This window comes from Pogona vitticeps, chromosome 1, assembly GCF_051106095.1.
Source record: "Pogona vitticeps strain Pit_001003342236 chromosome 1, PviZW2.1, whole genome shotgun sequence".
NCBI classification, from domain to species: domain Eukaryota; kingdom Metazoa; phylum Chordata; class Lepidosauria; order Squamata; family Agamidae; genus Pogona; species Pogona vitticeps.
The window spans coordinates 356,370,167-356,385,257 of record NC_135783.1 but is presented as its reverse complement, the minus strand read 5'-3'; the positions used below and the strand labels follow the sequence as shown (position 1 = coordinate 356,385,257).

Here is a 15,091-nt window from a genome sequence, read left to right as displayed (position 1 = left end):
ATATGCTGACGACACTCAGCTCTACCTCTCGTTTTCCACCAATCCAGGTGAGGCGGTTTCTGTGCTGCACTCGTGTCTGGACCTGATAAAGGACTGGATGAGGGTTAATAAATTGAAACTCAATCCAGAGAAGACGGAAGTGCTGTTAGTGGGTGCTTCACCAGACAGGCTGGAGGGCCATTTCCCTGCCCTGAATGGAGTTGCACTCCCCCTGAGGGACAGGGTCTGCAACCTGGGGGTGCTCCTGGACCCCAATCTAACACTGGAGGCCCAGGTGGACTCGGTGGCCAGAGGCGCCTTCCTTCAGCTGCGGAAACTGTTCCAGCTGCAGCCCTACAGGAACAAACGGAGCCTCGTGACAGTAACACATGCACTGGTAACAACCTGTTTAGACTACTGCAATGTACTTCACGTGGGGCTGCCTTTGAAGATGATCCCACAACTGCAACTGGCTCAGAACCGAGCTGCATGGCGGGTGAGTGGAGGAGCCGCAAGAGACCATATTCAGCCGATTCTGGCCAGGTTACACTGGCTACCTGTTGTTGCCTCGGGCCCAATTCAAAGTGCGTGTTTGTTCTGACCTATAAAGCCCTAAATGGCTTGGGCCTGGATACCTGAAGGACCACCTCCTCCCATATGAACCTGCTAAGCAACTGAGATCTAGCCAGAAGGCCCTCCTGAAAGAGCCATCCCTCAGTGAGGTGAGAGGAATGGCCCGTAGGCAGGGGGCCTTTTCAGCGGCCGTCCCCCCCCCCCCCCCCCGGTCTTTGGAATGCCCTCCCAAACGACATCCGACTGGTGCCGATGTTACTGGAAGTTTTTTAATTGAAGGTTTTAATTTTAATTAATAAGTCATGTAGAGTGGATGTGGTCGCATTGGTTTTTAATGTCTGTTTTTAACTGAACTGTTTTTAATTGATGTTGGAAGCCGCCTGGACACTCTTGCAGAGGGCAGAGGGCATACGAATCGACTGAATAAATAAAATAAATAAATAAACTAATGTCAGAAACCCCAAGCACAATCCGTTGGGGGAACTCAGCACCCCCTCTGGCCACTCTGCAAGCTCAGGCGGAGGAGATCCTTGGGCGGCAGGGGGTGGTGGTGCAGCAAGAGGACCCCGAGGCCGTCTCCTCCTACGGAAATGTTCGGAAATGTTACCTTTTTTTGGGCACGGCAATTCCCAGCATTCCTTAGTAATTCATTCCTTAGTAATTACATTCCAAGTAATATTTCGAAGCCATGGACTTTGGAGATTGCTGGGCAGGGGACAGGATACATGACGGGTCAAGATGACCATCAGATCATGCCAGCTGTGGCTCCTGGGCATCTGGTGGGCCCAGCTGGATATAAAACCGACACCCAATCAGGTTTCAATTACACCAGTCACAGCCTCTTCACCCGGGGTCAAATTCTGGACCACACAGCTCTTTCTGGCATTAAAGAAGAAGAATCTGGGGTTTTGTGACTGGGCAGGGTCACGAATGCCCTGGTCCCTCTGCTGAAAGGCTTTCCTTCTCTTTCCCTTCTTTTCTTCCCCAGGGCCTGCTTTCCTGCCACCATCCAGGGACCCTGAGGACATCCCCCAAATTCGGAACAATGCTTTGCGTGGTGGATGACGTGGACTTTTGTCCAGGGAAGGCCAAGCTAACCTACGCAGGCTGATCTTTCCCTTTTCATCGCAGCAAGAATCTCTCTTGGTTTTGCTGTCACAGAGGAACTTGGCTTCCCCCTTGGCAAAAGTCACAAGAAGACAGCTGCCTTCTTGACTAACTTTATTTCTGGTTGATTATAAACAAGTCAGAGTACCGACTGTCTCACCATAATTCGGCAGTTAAACCAGGAATCACTAATGATTAACTTGATGGTGCCGCACAGCATCAGATGTGCAAAGTCCAGGCTGTGGAGCACAAATAGGGTTCCCCTCCTGGCCTCTGGAGATCCTGCTGCTCCCACTGCCAGCCACCATGGAGCCTCTGGGGACGGTCACCCTTTTCCTGGGAGTTTGTCTCTCTTGCCTTCTCCTCTTGGCTGCCGTGAGGAACAGGACGCAGGGCAAGGGAAGGCGGCCGCCGGGCCCAACGCCTTTGCCCATTTTGGGGAACATCTTGCAGCTGAAGACCACCTTCCTCAGTAAGGCTCTCCAACAGGTGAGTCTCAGGAGGAAGGCCTCCCACTGCCAGGCTCTCTCTAAGGGGTTGTGGTTTCATGGATGGCTGATTTGCTGACTCTCCAGGTTTGGTTTGTTCAGCAGCTGAAGCAAGCCTGAGCAAAGATAGTTTGGAAACAGATTGTGACAGCAAGGGGCAAGGCAGTCTGAAGACTGCGAGAGGGTGTAGCATCCCTGCCCCAAGGAGCTTGCAGTAGGCCATTCAGCCCAGAGCAGAAGAAGGATAAGGGAGAAAAGGCAGCGAGGGTGGGGGGGCATAGAAAGGCTGGGTTTGAATGAAGAGCCAGAGAATGCAAAATGATGCTAGAACGGTGCCTTTAAGACATCTTCCGCATCTTGCTATTGTCCAGCCAGCTCTACATGAAAAATGCAGACTTATTGTGTGATTTAGAAGAAAAATGTTTGCCAAGAGGTCGCTGTGTTAGCCTGGCTCGTTTGCTGACTCTCCAGGTTTGGTTTGTTCAGCAGCTGAAACACGCCCAAGCAAAATTAGTTTGCAGACAGATCATGACAGCAAGGGGCAAGGCCCTAGCAATGTTAATTTGTGGACAGTTCACAACTAGAGATGGGCACGAATTGGAAATTTTTAAGATCATTTTGATTTATGATTCCTGGAAGTTGATGAATCATGAATCACGAATGTACAATTTTTTTTTCTGACAAATCAATGAATCAATTCATCCCAGGCACCTAGAGAACCAAAATTGCAGAGAAGCTTCCCCTGACTCTCCTCTACAATCCTTCCAAATTTAGTGAAGTTTGAGTTTCAAATGTCCAAGTTATACACCCACAAAGTGGGTTCCCCCAAGGAAAGTTCCCCCCAGGGACCAAGAGACACCAAAATCACAGACAAGCTTCTCCTGAGTCTCCTCTACAATCCCTCCAAGGTTGATGAGGAAAACCCAATCTTCACCAAACTCGGAGGGATTGTAAAGAAGAGCCAGGGAAAGCTTTCCTGTGGAGTCACCCCCAGGCACCTTTCTTGGGAAGCACCCTTTTGTCTTCTGCTCATCTGAAACTCAATCTTCTCCAAACTTTGAGAGAGTGTTGAGGAGTGACAGTAGAAGCTTCTCTGTGGTTTTGGTGTCTCTAGGTGCCTGGGGGGTGTATGACTTCGAAATCTGAAACCGAATCTTCATCAAACTGTGGTTTTGGTTCCTCTAGGTGCCTAGTGGGCCATTTTATAGTCCAATGAATTATTAAATCTAAAATCACTAAATACACCATTGATTCATATTCACTGAGGGCATTGATTTAGACAAAGTGACAAATTAGAGATTTTTGTAGAGTTTTGCAATTCATTTTTTTTAATTTCTGCCTACCTCTAATCACAAGGGGCACAGCAGTCTGCAGAGTGTAAGGGGGGGTGAAAAAACAAAAGGGAAACCGAGACAAAAGCTTTGGTACATCTATTAACCCCCCCACACACCCCCAAATTGTGTTCCTTCTGAGGATTCCTGGGTGACAGTTCACTTCAGGAACATCATAGCAAAGGGGTCAGCAACCCAACGGAATCACTGCCCTTTGCTGAAAGTGGGTGTGTGACCAAGGCATTCCATAGAGAGAGGGAAGGATAGACAGACAGACAGATGGGCAGCCAGACTCCCTGTAGCTCTTCTGGTGTCAGACATTCCACCAATTGATGGTAAAGTTGTGCTTCCTCCAAACCAGTTCCCCAGATTCTTCACCCAAGAGATTCTTCTCCTTCTTCCACTTCCTCTCCTGAATAGAAAACAAGGGACCACTTCACATCCTCGACACTAGGGCTGTTTTTTTGACTCACTGCAGGCATAACTGGTCTTTCCCTGGTCTTTCTCCAGCTCAGTGAGAAGTACGGCCCCGTGTTCACCGTGCATTTCGGAGGGGACCCTGCCGTGGTTCTCCATGGCTACGACGCCATAAAAGAAGCACTGATTGAGCGCGCAGATGAGTTCGCACCCAGGGGACGCCTACCGTTGTTTGACAAAATCGACAAAGGGAAAGGTAAGTTTTGCTGGATGCTAGTCCTCATGGGAGGTGGGAGCATATCCTCCACCCGGGAGACGGAAGAGGCACAGAGACTAAAAAAGAAAAATGGGGGCAGGGAGAAATCAGCTTACATGGAGGGCTGGTCAAGGAGGTCTTTTAGACACAAACAGGGGGAAATCCCAATAACAAGTTCCGTTTTTTTTCTATCAATTAACCACTTCTTCACCAAACGCAAAGAAATTGTTGTGGATGTTTTTCAATGAGTTCTCTAGGTACCAATTGCTTGGAAAATACGGATGCTACTTTTAAGATCAAGTAAAGGAACCTCCTATTCTTCCATTCTCTTCCTCTGATCCTCCCTTCCTCCTCATCCTCCTTTTCTTCTGCTCTTGCTCTGGCTCAGTCCAGTCGTGACTTTTCCTTCACGTCTGTGTGGTCTCTTTTCCCTCAACCGCATTCTCTTCCAGGGATTGCCTTCAGCAATGGGGAAAGATGGAAGGTGCTCCGGCGCTTTGCCCTCACCACCCTCCGCAACTTTGGGATGGGGAAGAAGAGCATCGAGGAGAGGATCCAGGAGGAAGCCCAGTATCTCCTGGAAAAGCTCCAGGACACGAAAGGTAGGTCATGGAATACGGAGGGAGGGAGGTGACACTTGCCCACCCAGCCAGATAAGGAGGATCAACCCAGGGAATCAATAAATCACTCTCCTGCCTGTGCTGCAGGGTCAGAAGACCAAGCAGTCGTAAGATCGAATCCACGTGACGGAGTGAGCTCCCATCGGTTGTCCCAGCTCCTGCCAACCTAGTGGTTCGAAAGCATGCAAATGCAAGTAGATCAATAGGTACCATCTCAGTGGGAAGGTAACAGCATTCCGTGTCTAAGTCACACTGGCCATGTGACCACGGAAGATTGTCTTCGGACAAACGCTGGCTCTATGGCTTGGAAACGGGGAGGAGCACCGCCCCCTAGAGTCGAACATGACTGGACAAAAATTGTCAAGGGGAACCTTTACCTTACACTTCCTAAACACCCACTCTACAAGCACTTGTTGTGTTTCAAAGCTCTGTACTATGCTGTAGTAGAGCATGGGCTTCACAGCTGCAGCAAAAACTTGGTCCACGTCTCCTTTCTAATAAGTACAGATATATTTTTTTAATGAGAGATCAGGCTCATTTGATTTAGTAGGTACACTAAACAGTTTAAACAACCATGCCAAGACAAATTAGTTCTTTGGACATCATGATTTCTTTATCCTTGTTTGAAACACCTTTCCAGAAATTAAGGAGCCACAGCAAAAATTTCAATAAGAGTGACAATATGCACAAGCGTGTATGTTCCCCCTTCCTTCTTTCATTGTTGTTATTTCTACAGGGTTTGTTAACTCTACAAGGCCAGCCACTGACTAATTTTCCAGGGCCTGTTGAAGATCACATGGAAATTGGTGCTTCCGGAAGGCCTGTAAATGCCCATAGACTCAGAGGCCAAATCCTATTGAGTTTTTGTATGTATGCAACACAATTGTATGTAACACAATTGGCATGAATCTCAGCAGTGAATGGCCACACCTTTCGTTCGTTTAGTCGTTTAGTCGTGTCCGACTCTTTGTGACCCCATGGACCAAAGCACCTTAAGAATGGTGTATCAGACGGAGTGACAGACTAAGGTCCTGGAGCTCAGGGATTTGAATCCCTGCTCAGCTGTGAAAACCTCCTTGGGGAGTGGAAGTCGTAAAACCACTCCTTAAATATCTCACTTACCTTCAAAGCCTAATTAGGATCACTGTAAGATGGTTCTGGTATGAGAGCACGTATCAACAACGAGAGGTTAGCTTAGATTTCAAAACTCATAACACAACACGACACGTCTGAACTGAGGTCTTAATATGTACCGGTAGCAATTCACCATTAAGATAAACACCGGCTGCGCTGGCAGGAACAACTAATAGGATTTTGGGAACGGACTCATGCGGCTGGAAAGCTGGAACGGACTTCAAGAGTCATCAAGGCAATGTCCCTGCCACAGTAGGAAAGGCAGCAAGATCCATAATATTGGAAGTAGGAAAAGATGATCAAGGAGCTCCTGCTTTGATCCCAGGGTTCACACCACTTGCCAGGAAACCTCCCCAGGAACTTATTGTGGGTGAGTTGGGTGATCCCTGAGAATCTAGCAGGATCTTGCTGTGTCCCAACGATCTTCCCCTCACCCCGACAGTGATCTCACCAGCAGCAACCTTGCTCCGGGGAATGACATGGTTCTGACTGTGATCTTGGGACTTGCCTCGGTCGCTTGCAATGAGACTGCTTAGGGCAGTCTTGCCCTGACGGCCACCTCATCATCCTTACACAGAAGTACTCTCGCTCCAAGCAGTCAGAAAATGGCGATGCAGAAATCTTGTTGAGGCTGTTCTGCCGAAAGGGGAAGCACAACAGCCTCCCCTTCACTGTCCTCACTGTGATGGGGCTGCAAAAGAAGCCATTTGTGCTTCTATGGAGGCTCTTGCTCGTGCAGAGAGCCTGGGCACAAACAAGGAGCCTCTCCTCTGCTCTCCCATCAGATCATGGATGGTGCAAGGTGAGCAGCTCTGTCTCCAGCTACCTCTATCACTATTGCTATTGTGATTGGCATGATTGTTGATGTTGTTAGATGAGTCTTTTTGCACTTCCAGGGAAGCCCTTTGACCCCAGCTTCCTGCTCAGCTGTGCTACATCCAATGTCATCTGCTCGATCGTCTTTAGTGCCCACTTTGATTACCATGATGAGAAATTTCTAACGATGATGAAATTGATGAACGACAACTTCTGGATTATTAGCTCTCCCTGGGGACAGGTAGGCCCTCCTCCATGTGGTTGATAAGTTGTTGTGTTTTTTGTGACATTTCATTTTTATTATCCATAGAGAGATCTTTAGTGTGAGTGTAACACAGAATCATAGAACCACAGAATAATTGAATTGGAAAGGGCCTATAAGACCATCATGTCCAACCACTCTCCCTGCTCAAGACAGGAATCCAAGTCAAATAGATATGACAGATGATTATCCAATTTTTTCTTGAAGGCCTCCAGCACCAGAGTGCCCACCACCTCCCAAAGTCATGGGTTCCGTTGTCCTACTGCTCTAACAGATCAGAAGCTTTTCATAATATTCTGCCTAAATCTGGCTTCCTGTAGCTTGAACCCATTATGACACTTTGGGATAATCAAGAACAGGTCCTGCCTCTCCTCTATATGAAAACATTCCAAGTATTTGAAAAGTGCTGTCCTATCACACCTCCGTCTTCTTTTCTCAAGGCTAAACATGCCCACTTCTTTCAGCCTTTCCTCATAAGTCTTCCTTTCCAGCCTCCTGATCATCCTCGTCATCCTCCTCTGAACTTGCTCCCATTTGTTGGCATCCTTCTTGTACTCCTCCTTTGTGGCCTGACCTTCCTTCCACTTCCTTTAGGTGTCCTGTTTTGTTTTCCGGTTCTCTCCCTGCTTTCTGTGAAGCCACATTGGTCTTCTTTGCTGTCTTCCCATCTTTTTCTCTTGCGGGAATGTTTCTGCTTGTGCCTCTAGAACTTCCTTTTTGAGAAACTCCCACCCATCTTAGACTCCTTGTCCTGTTAGAATCTCCTGCCATGGGACCTTGCCTATCATTGTTCTGAGCTTATTAAAATTGGATTTCCTAAAATCCGGCATTTATGTATGGCCACACCCTCTTTGGTTTCCATTGACATCAAGGACTCAAGCACAACATGGTCACTTTCCCCCAGAGTCCCTCTAGCTGCCACTTCTTCCACCATCTCTACTGGCTAGAATAAAGGGCTGTTAGTTTCTTCTTCCCCTTTTTGTAGGAGAAAATTATCAGCCAGGAAAGCCAGGAATTTTTTAAGAGTCATATTTGACAGAATTTGTCTTCCAACAAGTATCAGGATAATTGAAATTTCCCATTACTACTATGTCGTGTCTCTTTGACATTCTTGTAATTTGTTTTTCAAAGGTTTCAACCATATATTCTTCCTGATTGGGCAGTCGGTAATCAATTCCAACTACCATGTTCCTTTTGTTTTTTGCCTCAGTTATATTTATCCAGATGCTCTCGATGGGACAATAAAGCTCATTCTCCTGTATTTCCATGCAGGCTATCTATACAGTGGACCCTCTACTTACAGAATTAATCCGTATTGGAACAGTGGCTGCAAGTCGAAAGTCTGTAGGTCGAATCTCCATTGACCTACAATGCATTGAAAACCAATTAATCCCATAACTGGCAGTTTTTATTCTATTTTTGTTCCATTTTGGTTTTTTTCTGGTCTGTAGGTCGATTCTCCGGCTGCAAGTCGAATCTAAATTTTGCGGCCAGAGAAGTGTGTCACTCGAAAAGTCTGTAAGTCGAGCCGTCTGTAAGTCGAGGGTCCACTGTATTTGATTCCACCTCCCTTTTGATTCTCTCTGTTCTTTTTGAACAATTTATATCCTTCGATGGCTGTATTCCAGTCATGGGAGTTGTCCCACCACATCTCTGTTACCCTTTCAAGTCATATTTGCCCTCCTGAGCTAAGATTTCCACTACTTCTTCTTTGCTTCCCTAACTCCCGGCACTTGTATGTAGACATCAGTGGTCATCAGGGATGGGAGGAACACCAGAGATGAAGATGCAAGGAACTTTTTGGAGACCAAGGGCCTTCTCTCATTATTAGAAATCACCAGCTGCCAGGCCTCCACAAATATTCTGCAGTTCAGGATGTAACCTCAGTTTCTAGCTACCCCGAGGCCAATCCTCCATGCCTATCCAGGCATCCAGGAAAGAAAGGTAACTGTGGACATCATGTATGACATGTATATCTCTCTTCTGCTTTCCTCTTTAGCTCAGCAATTTCTTCCCATCTTTCATGAGCCTCATTCCTGGGCCTCACCACAGAATGGCAAAAAACAATGAAAAAATGAAAGATTTTGTTAACAAGGCAATTAAGCACAATAAAGATACACTTGATCCCAGGGCTCCACGGGACTTCATTGACTGCTTTCTTATTAAAATGGAGCAGGTGAGTAAGAATTGACAACCAATGTAGTGCTGTGGATAGAGTGTTGGGCTAGGACGTGGGGGGTTTTGATTCAAATTCTTCTCTGACCATAGAAACCCGTTGGGGAAGGTGGGCAGAATTCACAGTAACAAACCACATCTCGCATCCCTTGAAAACCTTGCCATAAATGGGAAGAAACATGATGTGCTAGTGATGGACCACTTTGTAAGAAAAGTTGAACAGTTGGTTAACAGTTACGGGGCGATTATTGAGATTGCTACTGACCTCCCTCATAGTCGATGCCACTGGTTCTCCCTTCCTGTTACCTTTCCCATCTCTGAGATGTCCCTGTTCCTGAGGCATCCTTAATGAACCCCCATCTAGCCCAGAATGCCCAGTGGTGAAGGCTGGTCTGCAGCCTAGGGGACATCACCAAAACCGCCAAACTCAGACTAGCAGCCTGGCACTCAGAAAGACAATACCAGGGACCAGAGGGGTAATCACAGTCACAGTCAGAAATCAAACTTTTGTCTCCACCAGGTTTGCTTGCCCTGGCCTTTTTTGGTATATAAAAAGCAAAATCCTTTAAAAACCTTTCTATTACTTTTTCTTCTAGGCTTTTTAGGACTTATCTAAATGGGCTCGATTGGAGTGGGGTCAAGTAGAAGTCCAATGCACCATCCTCCCATCCAACTGGCATACATACCTCAGGTGATCCTATTTGGGCCAGCTCCTTCCCCTGTCAATATGTCATATCATGAAGTGGCTTAAGAAAAGAGCCACTTCAGGATACTGGCAAATTAAACATTTCCTCCTGGAAGTAGGAGGAGAGAAGAAAGGCCTTTGTTTTTCATTGACTTGTCTTAAAGTTCCCATCAAGAACCTGCCCACAGCCAAACATACTACAGTGTTTATTTTTTTAAAATTTGCCCTGATAGAAACTAATTTTTTAATAATTTCCTCTGCCTCTCCATAGAGGAATTGTTTAATTTGCGAACATCCTGAAGTGGCTCTCTTTTAAGCTGTGTTCTTCAGCCATGTCACAATAGGAGAAACTGACTGCAGAATGAGCCTTGAAAGTTCACAGGAAATGAAGTAGTCCTACTCATAAAAAAAAAAAGAAGTAAAAACCCCTATCAGGAACCCAGAAAAGTAGGGATGTGGCTGGGATGGCCTATAGTTTGCTCCAGCAATTATGTTGTGTGATTGCCTGAAAGACAAATGATCCAACTCATCCCCGCAGCAGAGCAAACAGCAGGCTAAGCACCATTCTTATTCCACACTTAGTCTTCAGCTGATACAATTTTTCTGCCTGTTTGAATCTACATTCTTCTTACATTTTAGCCAGCACAACAAAGTTAATTCTACTGATTGTACTGTATGTTTCTCCAGGAAAAAAAGAACTGTGCATCAGAATTCAACACTGAAAACCTGGTGACCTCAGTAATTAATTTGTTTGTAGCTGGAACAGAAACAACCAGCACGACCCTCAGATACGGGCTCTTGATTCTCCAGAAATACCCGGAGGTAGAAGGTAAAGCAGACCCTTCAACTACCTGCTGGCAGCTCCACTCCGTTTCCCCCCCCCCTCCATGGTCTCCCCTTTCAGATTCTCCATGTCTCATCACAGCCCCATGGAATTCCTGCCTTGCTGCTTGGGAAACTCCCAGAAATGGCAGAATTTCGGGTGATCATGGAACTTAGCAGGGTTGCCTGTGGGTAAAGAAGCACAATAAAAATGTAAGCAAAACCAGGAAGGATCCACCAGAAAGACAGGAGGGAATTCTTTCTTGGACAAAGCGCTTTCTTCACAGGAGAAAGGGCTTTCTTCACGGGAGCTAAATGTCTATAGATACTCTTCCAGAATACTTGAAGACTGCTCTGCTTCCAGGATTCAAAAGCAGAGAGCATATATATATTTCCCCCCTCAATAAAAGTAGGCACCCAACTCCTCTGAAGAACACCTGTAATGTGAAATATCTTGGGCCATGAAGAAATAATGGCCTGCATTTCGGGGTGCAGCCTCTTTGTAGGGGATGATCAGGGAATAGAGCTGGAGAACGGAGACTCATTAGAAGGGGCAAAAAAGTCACATAGAGGAGACCAAGCCACCCAATCCATCATCCAGCCTGTAGGGCAATCGGCCACCAGGTCAGCCCTCCTGGCCAGATTCCAGGGCTTCCGGGACATGTCGGGGCACTGGTGCTGAGCCTTTCCCATCCCTTTCCAGAGAAAGTGCATGAAGAGATTGACCGCGTGGTCGGCCGAGCCAGGGCACCGTGCGTAGCTGACCGTGGGCAGATGCCTTACACAGACGCCGTCATCCACGAAATCCAGAGGTTCATCTCTCTCGCCGCACTGAGTCTCCCCCACTCAGTGACCAAAGACACCCCCTTCCGACAATACGTCATCCCAAAGGTACCGGCTCAGCTTCTAGGGCAAAACAGGAGCTTCCGCGTGACCGAGGCACATGGATCTTGGCAGGGCTCGGGGCTGTGTTTCTGATTTTCCAGAATCCCAAGGGATGTGATTCCAAACGGCAAGTGCTTTAGACGTGCCCAAAGAAATCGGTGTGCATATTTAATTTTGTTTACAGTACTTGGTTTTCTTCTCCTCAGGGCACCACAATCATCCCTGTCCTCATCTCTGTGTTGTATGACAGCAAAGAATTTCCAAACCCCACAGAATTTGACCCACAGCATTTCTTGAACAAAGACGGGACTTTCAGGAAGAGTGACTACTTCATGCCCTTCTCGGCAGGTAAAAGGGCCCATCTCCCCCTCCAATTGTCCAGCTCCTTGGAATCATGCTCATCTCCCACCCTTCGGGCAAGGAGGGGATATTGGTGGGGGTAAATGGCAAGTCCCTTCTGATTTATCCTGGAAAAGCTTGAGCCCTCCATGGAGGTCTCAACAGGAGCTGAAGACAAAAGCTACGTATACATAAAGGAAAACTGCACAAAGAGCCAGTTGCACAAAATGATGACAGTGGCTCCTTTCCAGCATTGACTGTGATGGATGTCAATCATTTTGAACATCAGCCTGTTCCCTCTGGGCTTGCTCTCTGCATGTGTGCAAAGGTAACGTTGCTCAACATCTCTCAGTGTAGACTAAATACACTGTAGACAAAATACACATTCTGGACGAAATATTACAGTAGTTATTAAATTTTCAATTGTTTAAAAAAGAAATGTATTTTGGAAATGAAAGTAGCCAATGGGTCACTTAGGGTTCTTCAACAATGAAACAATGCAGCGCTATGCCACTTAGCAAAAATTAATTTTAGAAATGGAGAAAACATTGGGCTGAAACATGGCACCCTGTACCTGCCCCCATTTGTGCATAAAAACAGTGTTGATGGCTACTGGCTGACAGCTATTGCAACAGAGATTTATTTATTTATTTATTTATTTATTTATTTATTTATTTATTTAGTTAGTTAGTTAGTTAGTTAGTTAGTTAGTTAGTTAGTTAGTTAGTTAGTTAGTTAGTTAGTTAGTTAGTTAGTTAGTTAGTTAGTTAGTTAGTTATTAGATTTATATCCTGCCCATCTAAACCAAAGTCTACTGTTGGTGGATAACAATAAAAAAGGAATAAAAACAATATAATAAAGCAAAAAACAACAATAGTAATGTGGCACAAAATTGGGGGGGAGAGAGAGAAGTCAGGAAGTGGGGAGTAAGAAAGGGGGGGTCACATGGCAACCAAAGGGACTCAGGCCGAGCGATCTAACATCAACATGTGGTTGACTAGATGACAATCGAAGGGGCCCCGGGAATTATATCCATGTGTACAGAAGGAGTAAACGAATCAAGGCCCACTGGACCAAACCATTCCAAAGTGACTCAGGCTGGATCCTTCCCTGTCCTTAATATAGCCATACCTTCAGCTTCACGTTCAGTTCCTCAATGGACCAGAATAAAGAAATGAGCCAATAGTCTTTGTTATACCTGTACTCTTCCACCATGCCCTGCTGAGTCCCTTCCCCACCACAATAAGTGGAAAGAAGGCTGCAACTAATGTTCCCAGGAGATGTTCCTGGAGGGCCACATTCCCCTTGACCTTGTCGTGAGATTTCCCCCAGCTGTTGATGAAGACCCCCCTCTTGTTTACCTTCCCACCTTGGTTTCCCTTGCAGGTAAACGGATCTGCGCAGGGGAGGGCCTCGCCCGCATGGAGCTTTTCCTCTTTTTGGTCACCATCCTGCAGCACTTCAAACTGAAGCCCCTCCAGGATCCCAAGGACATTGACATCACCCCTCTCCTGAGCAGTTCTGGCAACTTCCCTCGGCCTTATCGGCTCTGCATTCTCCCTCGCTGAGGAGAAGGAGGCCTCTGGCCCACTGGAAACTATCTGGCAGTGGGTGTTTTATTTCAGCCTGCTGCCATTTTCCAGCCAGGAAGCAAAACTGCAAATTTATGAACACTGGGAGTCTTTTACTTAGACAAAGTCAATCTGCTTTCATAGAAAGGGGAGCTAGACTTCAGAACATGTAGCAATTGTTTCACCTTGAAATCTGACATTTTGATTTTGTTCCCTCTTTCTTGCTCACCACAATCTTCTTTCCTCCTTAAGAAGTCTCCAAATCACTGCTTCCCAAAACAGCAGGACATTTTGGGAAACATGGGAAGTCTGAAAATAAATTGAACCCATGAAAAAGACGGGACGTGGTGGCGCTGTGGGCTAAACCGCAGATGCCTGTGCTGCAGGGTCAGAAGACCAAGCAGTCGTAAGATCGAATCCATGCGACGGAGTGAACGCCGGTCGCTTGTCCCAGCTCCCGCAAACCTAGCAGTTCGAAAGCATGCAAATGCAAGTAGATAAATAGGGACCACCCTCGGTGGGAAGGTAACAGTGTTACATGTCTAAGTCTCACTGGCCATGTGACCACGGAAGATTGTCTTCAGACAAAACGCTGGCTCTATGGCTTGGAAACGGGGATGAGCACCGCCCCCTAGAGTCGAACACGACTGGACAAAATTGTCAAGGGGAACCTTTACCTTTACCTTTTACCATGAAAAAGACATCTAAAACATGATTGGAGGGAGGGAGGGATTCTAAGTGAAATCTAAATGGGCACCTGTCCACATATACAAAAGCTATGTAAAAACTTGCTAGTCATTAACGTGCCACAAGATTCCTTGTTCTCTTAAGTTTTGTTGCATATTAACTTATTAATACATATTAACTTATTGTTTAGTCGTTTAGTCGTGTCCGACTCTTCGTGACCGCATGGAACAGAGCACGGCAGGCCCTCCTGTCTTCCACTGCCTCCCAGAGTTGGGTCAAATTCATGTTGGTTGTTTTGAGAATAGAGAATGACATTGCTTTCATTTTCTGCGTGTAGAGAGAACTGGGGAAATTCTTCTTTTTTTTTTAAGCTGTAGATCTCAATCCAATCAATTGAATGCCTGTGTGTTCTCTGCTGTTCTCTGCTTTCTCGGCCAAAGGGTGCTGATGACATCTTTTGTCTCATATATTCTTCCATACCTCAGTTTAATCGTAACCCCATATCACTTTAAGAACATCATGCTGGTCCTCTGCTTCTATTAAAATCCTATATTAAAATCTTATACAATTAATTTATTATTTTTTCATTATCTTTTTTTCACCTACCTTTCCCATCTGTACTAGTGTATCATTTCACCACTATCAGACTCATCCTCCACTCAATGTATTTTCACGGCAATTACGTTTTTCCACATTCACTTTAGCCATTTTTTCTGCCCCAACTTTTGAACCCAATGCTTCCAGATGCTTCTCAACTCCTGAAAGTGATTTATTCATCACAGCTTTTAACTGTGATTGTTCAGATCAGTTGTTAATCCAATGATGCATCCATAATGTCTTGCGGCTGCTTAATATTTGTTTCAACAAATGGAGTTACTCTTCCTTGATGCTCAGAAAGTATTCAATAATGTCAGTTGGCATAATGGACCTGCAGTTGAACATAA

The 15,091-nt window shown here is 46.0% G+C and overlaps 1 protein-coding gene across 2 annotated transcripts; it reads left to right on the top strand.

Annotated features, from left to right (window-relative positions):
• Positions 1-1,926: 1,926 nt before the first annotated feature.
• LOC110091038 (cytochrome P450 2C29) lies at positions 1,927-14,719 on the top strand. Of its 2 annotated transcripts, none has more exons than XR_013541230.1 (9): positions 1,927-2,148; positions 3,989-4,151; positions 4,604-4,753; positions 6,802-6,962; positions 8,983-9,159; positions 10,531-10,672; positions 11,369-11,556; positions 11,757-12,217; positions 13,276-13,410. XR_013541230.1 is itself a non-coding variant. In XM_078384594.1 (9 exons), exons 1-9 carry the CDS (start codon positions 1,966-1,968, stop codon positions 13,455-13,457), a joined length of 1,488 nt encoding a protein of 495 aa, XP_078240720.1. In that variant the 5' UTR covers positions 1,927-1,965; the 3' UTR covers positions 13,458-14,719. The 2 variants fall into 2 exon arrangements, 1 of the variants encoding a protein (XP_078240720.1); XM_078384594.1 differs by having other exon boundaries at positions 11,757-11,898; positions 13,276-14,719.
• The last annotated feature ends 372 nt before the right edge of the window (positions 14,720-15,091 follow it).

What these genes read in the sequence shown, in the direction of transcription:
- LOC110091038 (XM_078384594.1), top strand. Translation starts at nt 1,966, where the DNA reads ATGGAGCCTCTGGGGACGGTCACCCTTTTCCTGGGAGTTTGTCTCTCT. An exon ending in TCAGTAAGGCTCTCCAACAG is followed by an intron (nt 2,149 to 3,988) that starts GTGAGTCTCAGG and finishes GTCTTTCTCCAG; the next exon opens with CTCAGTGAGAAGTACGGCCC. An exon ending in AAAGCTCCAGGACACGAAAG is followed by an intron (nt 4,754 to 6,801) that starts GTAGGTCATGGA and finishes TTGCACTTCCAG; the next exon opens with GGAAGCCCTTTGACCCCAGC.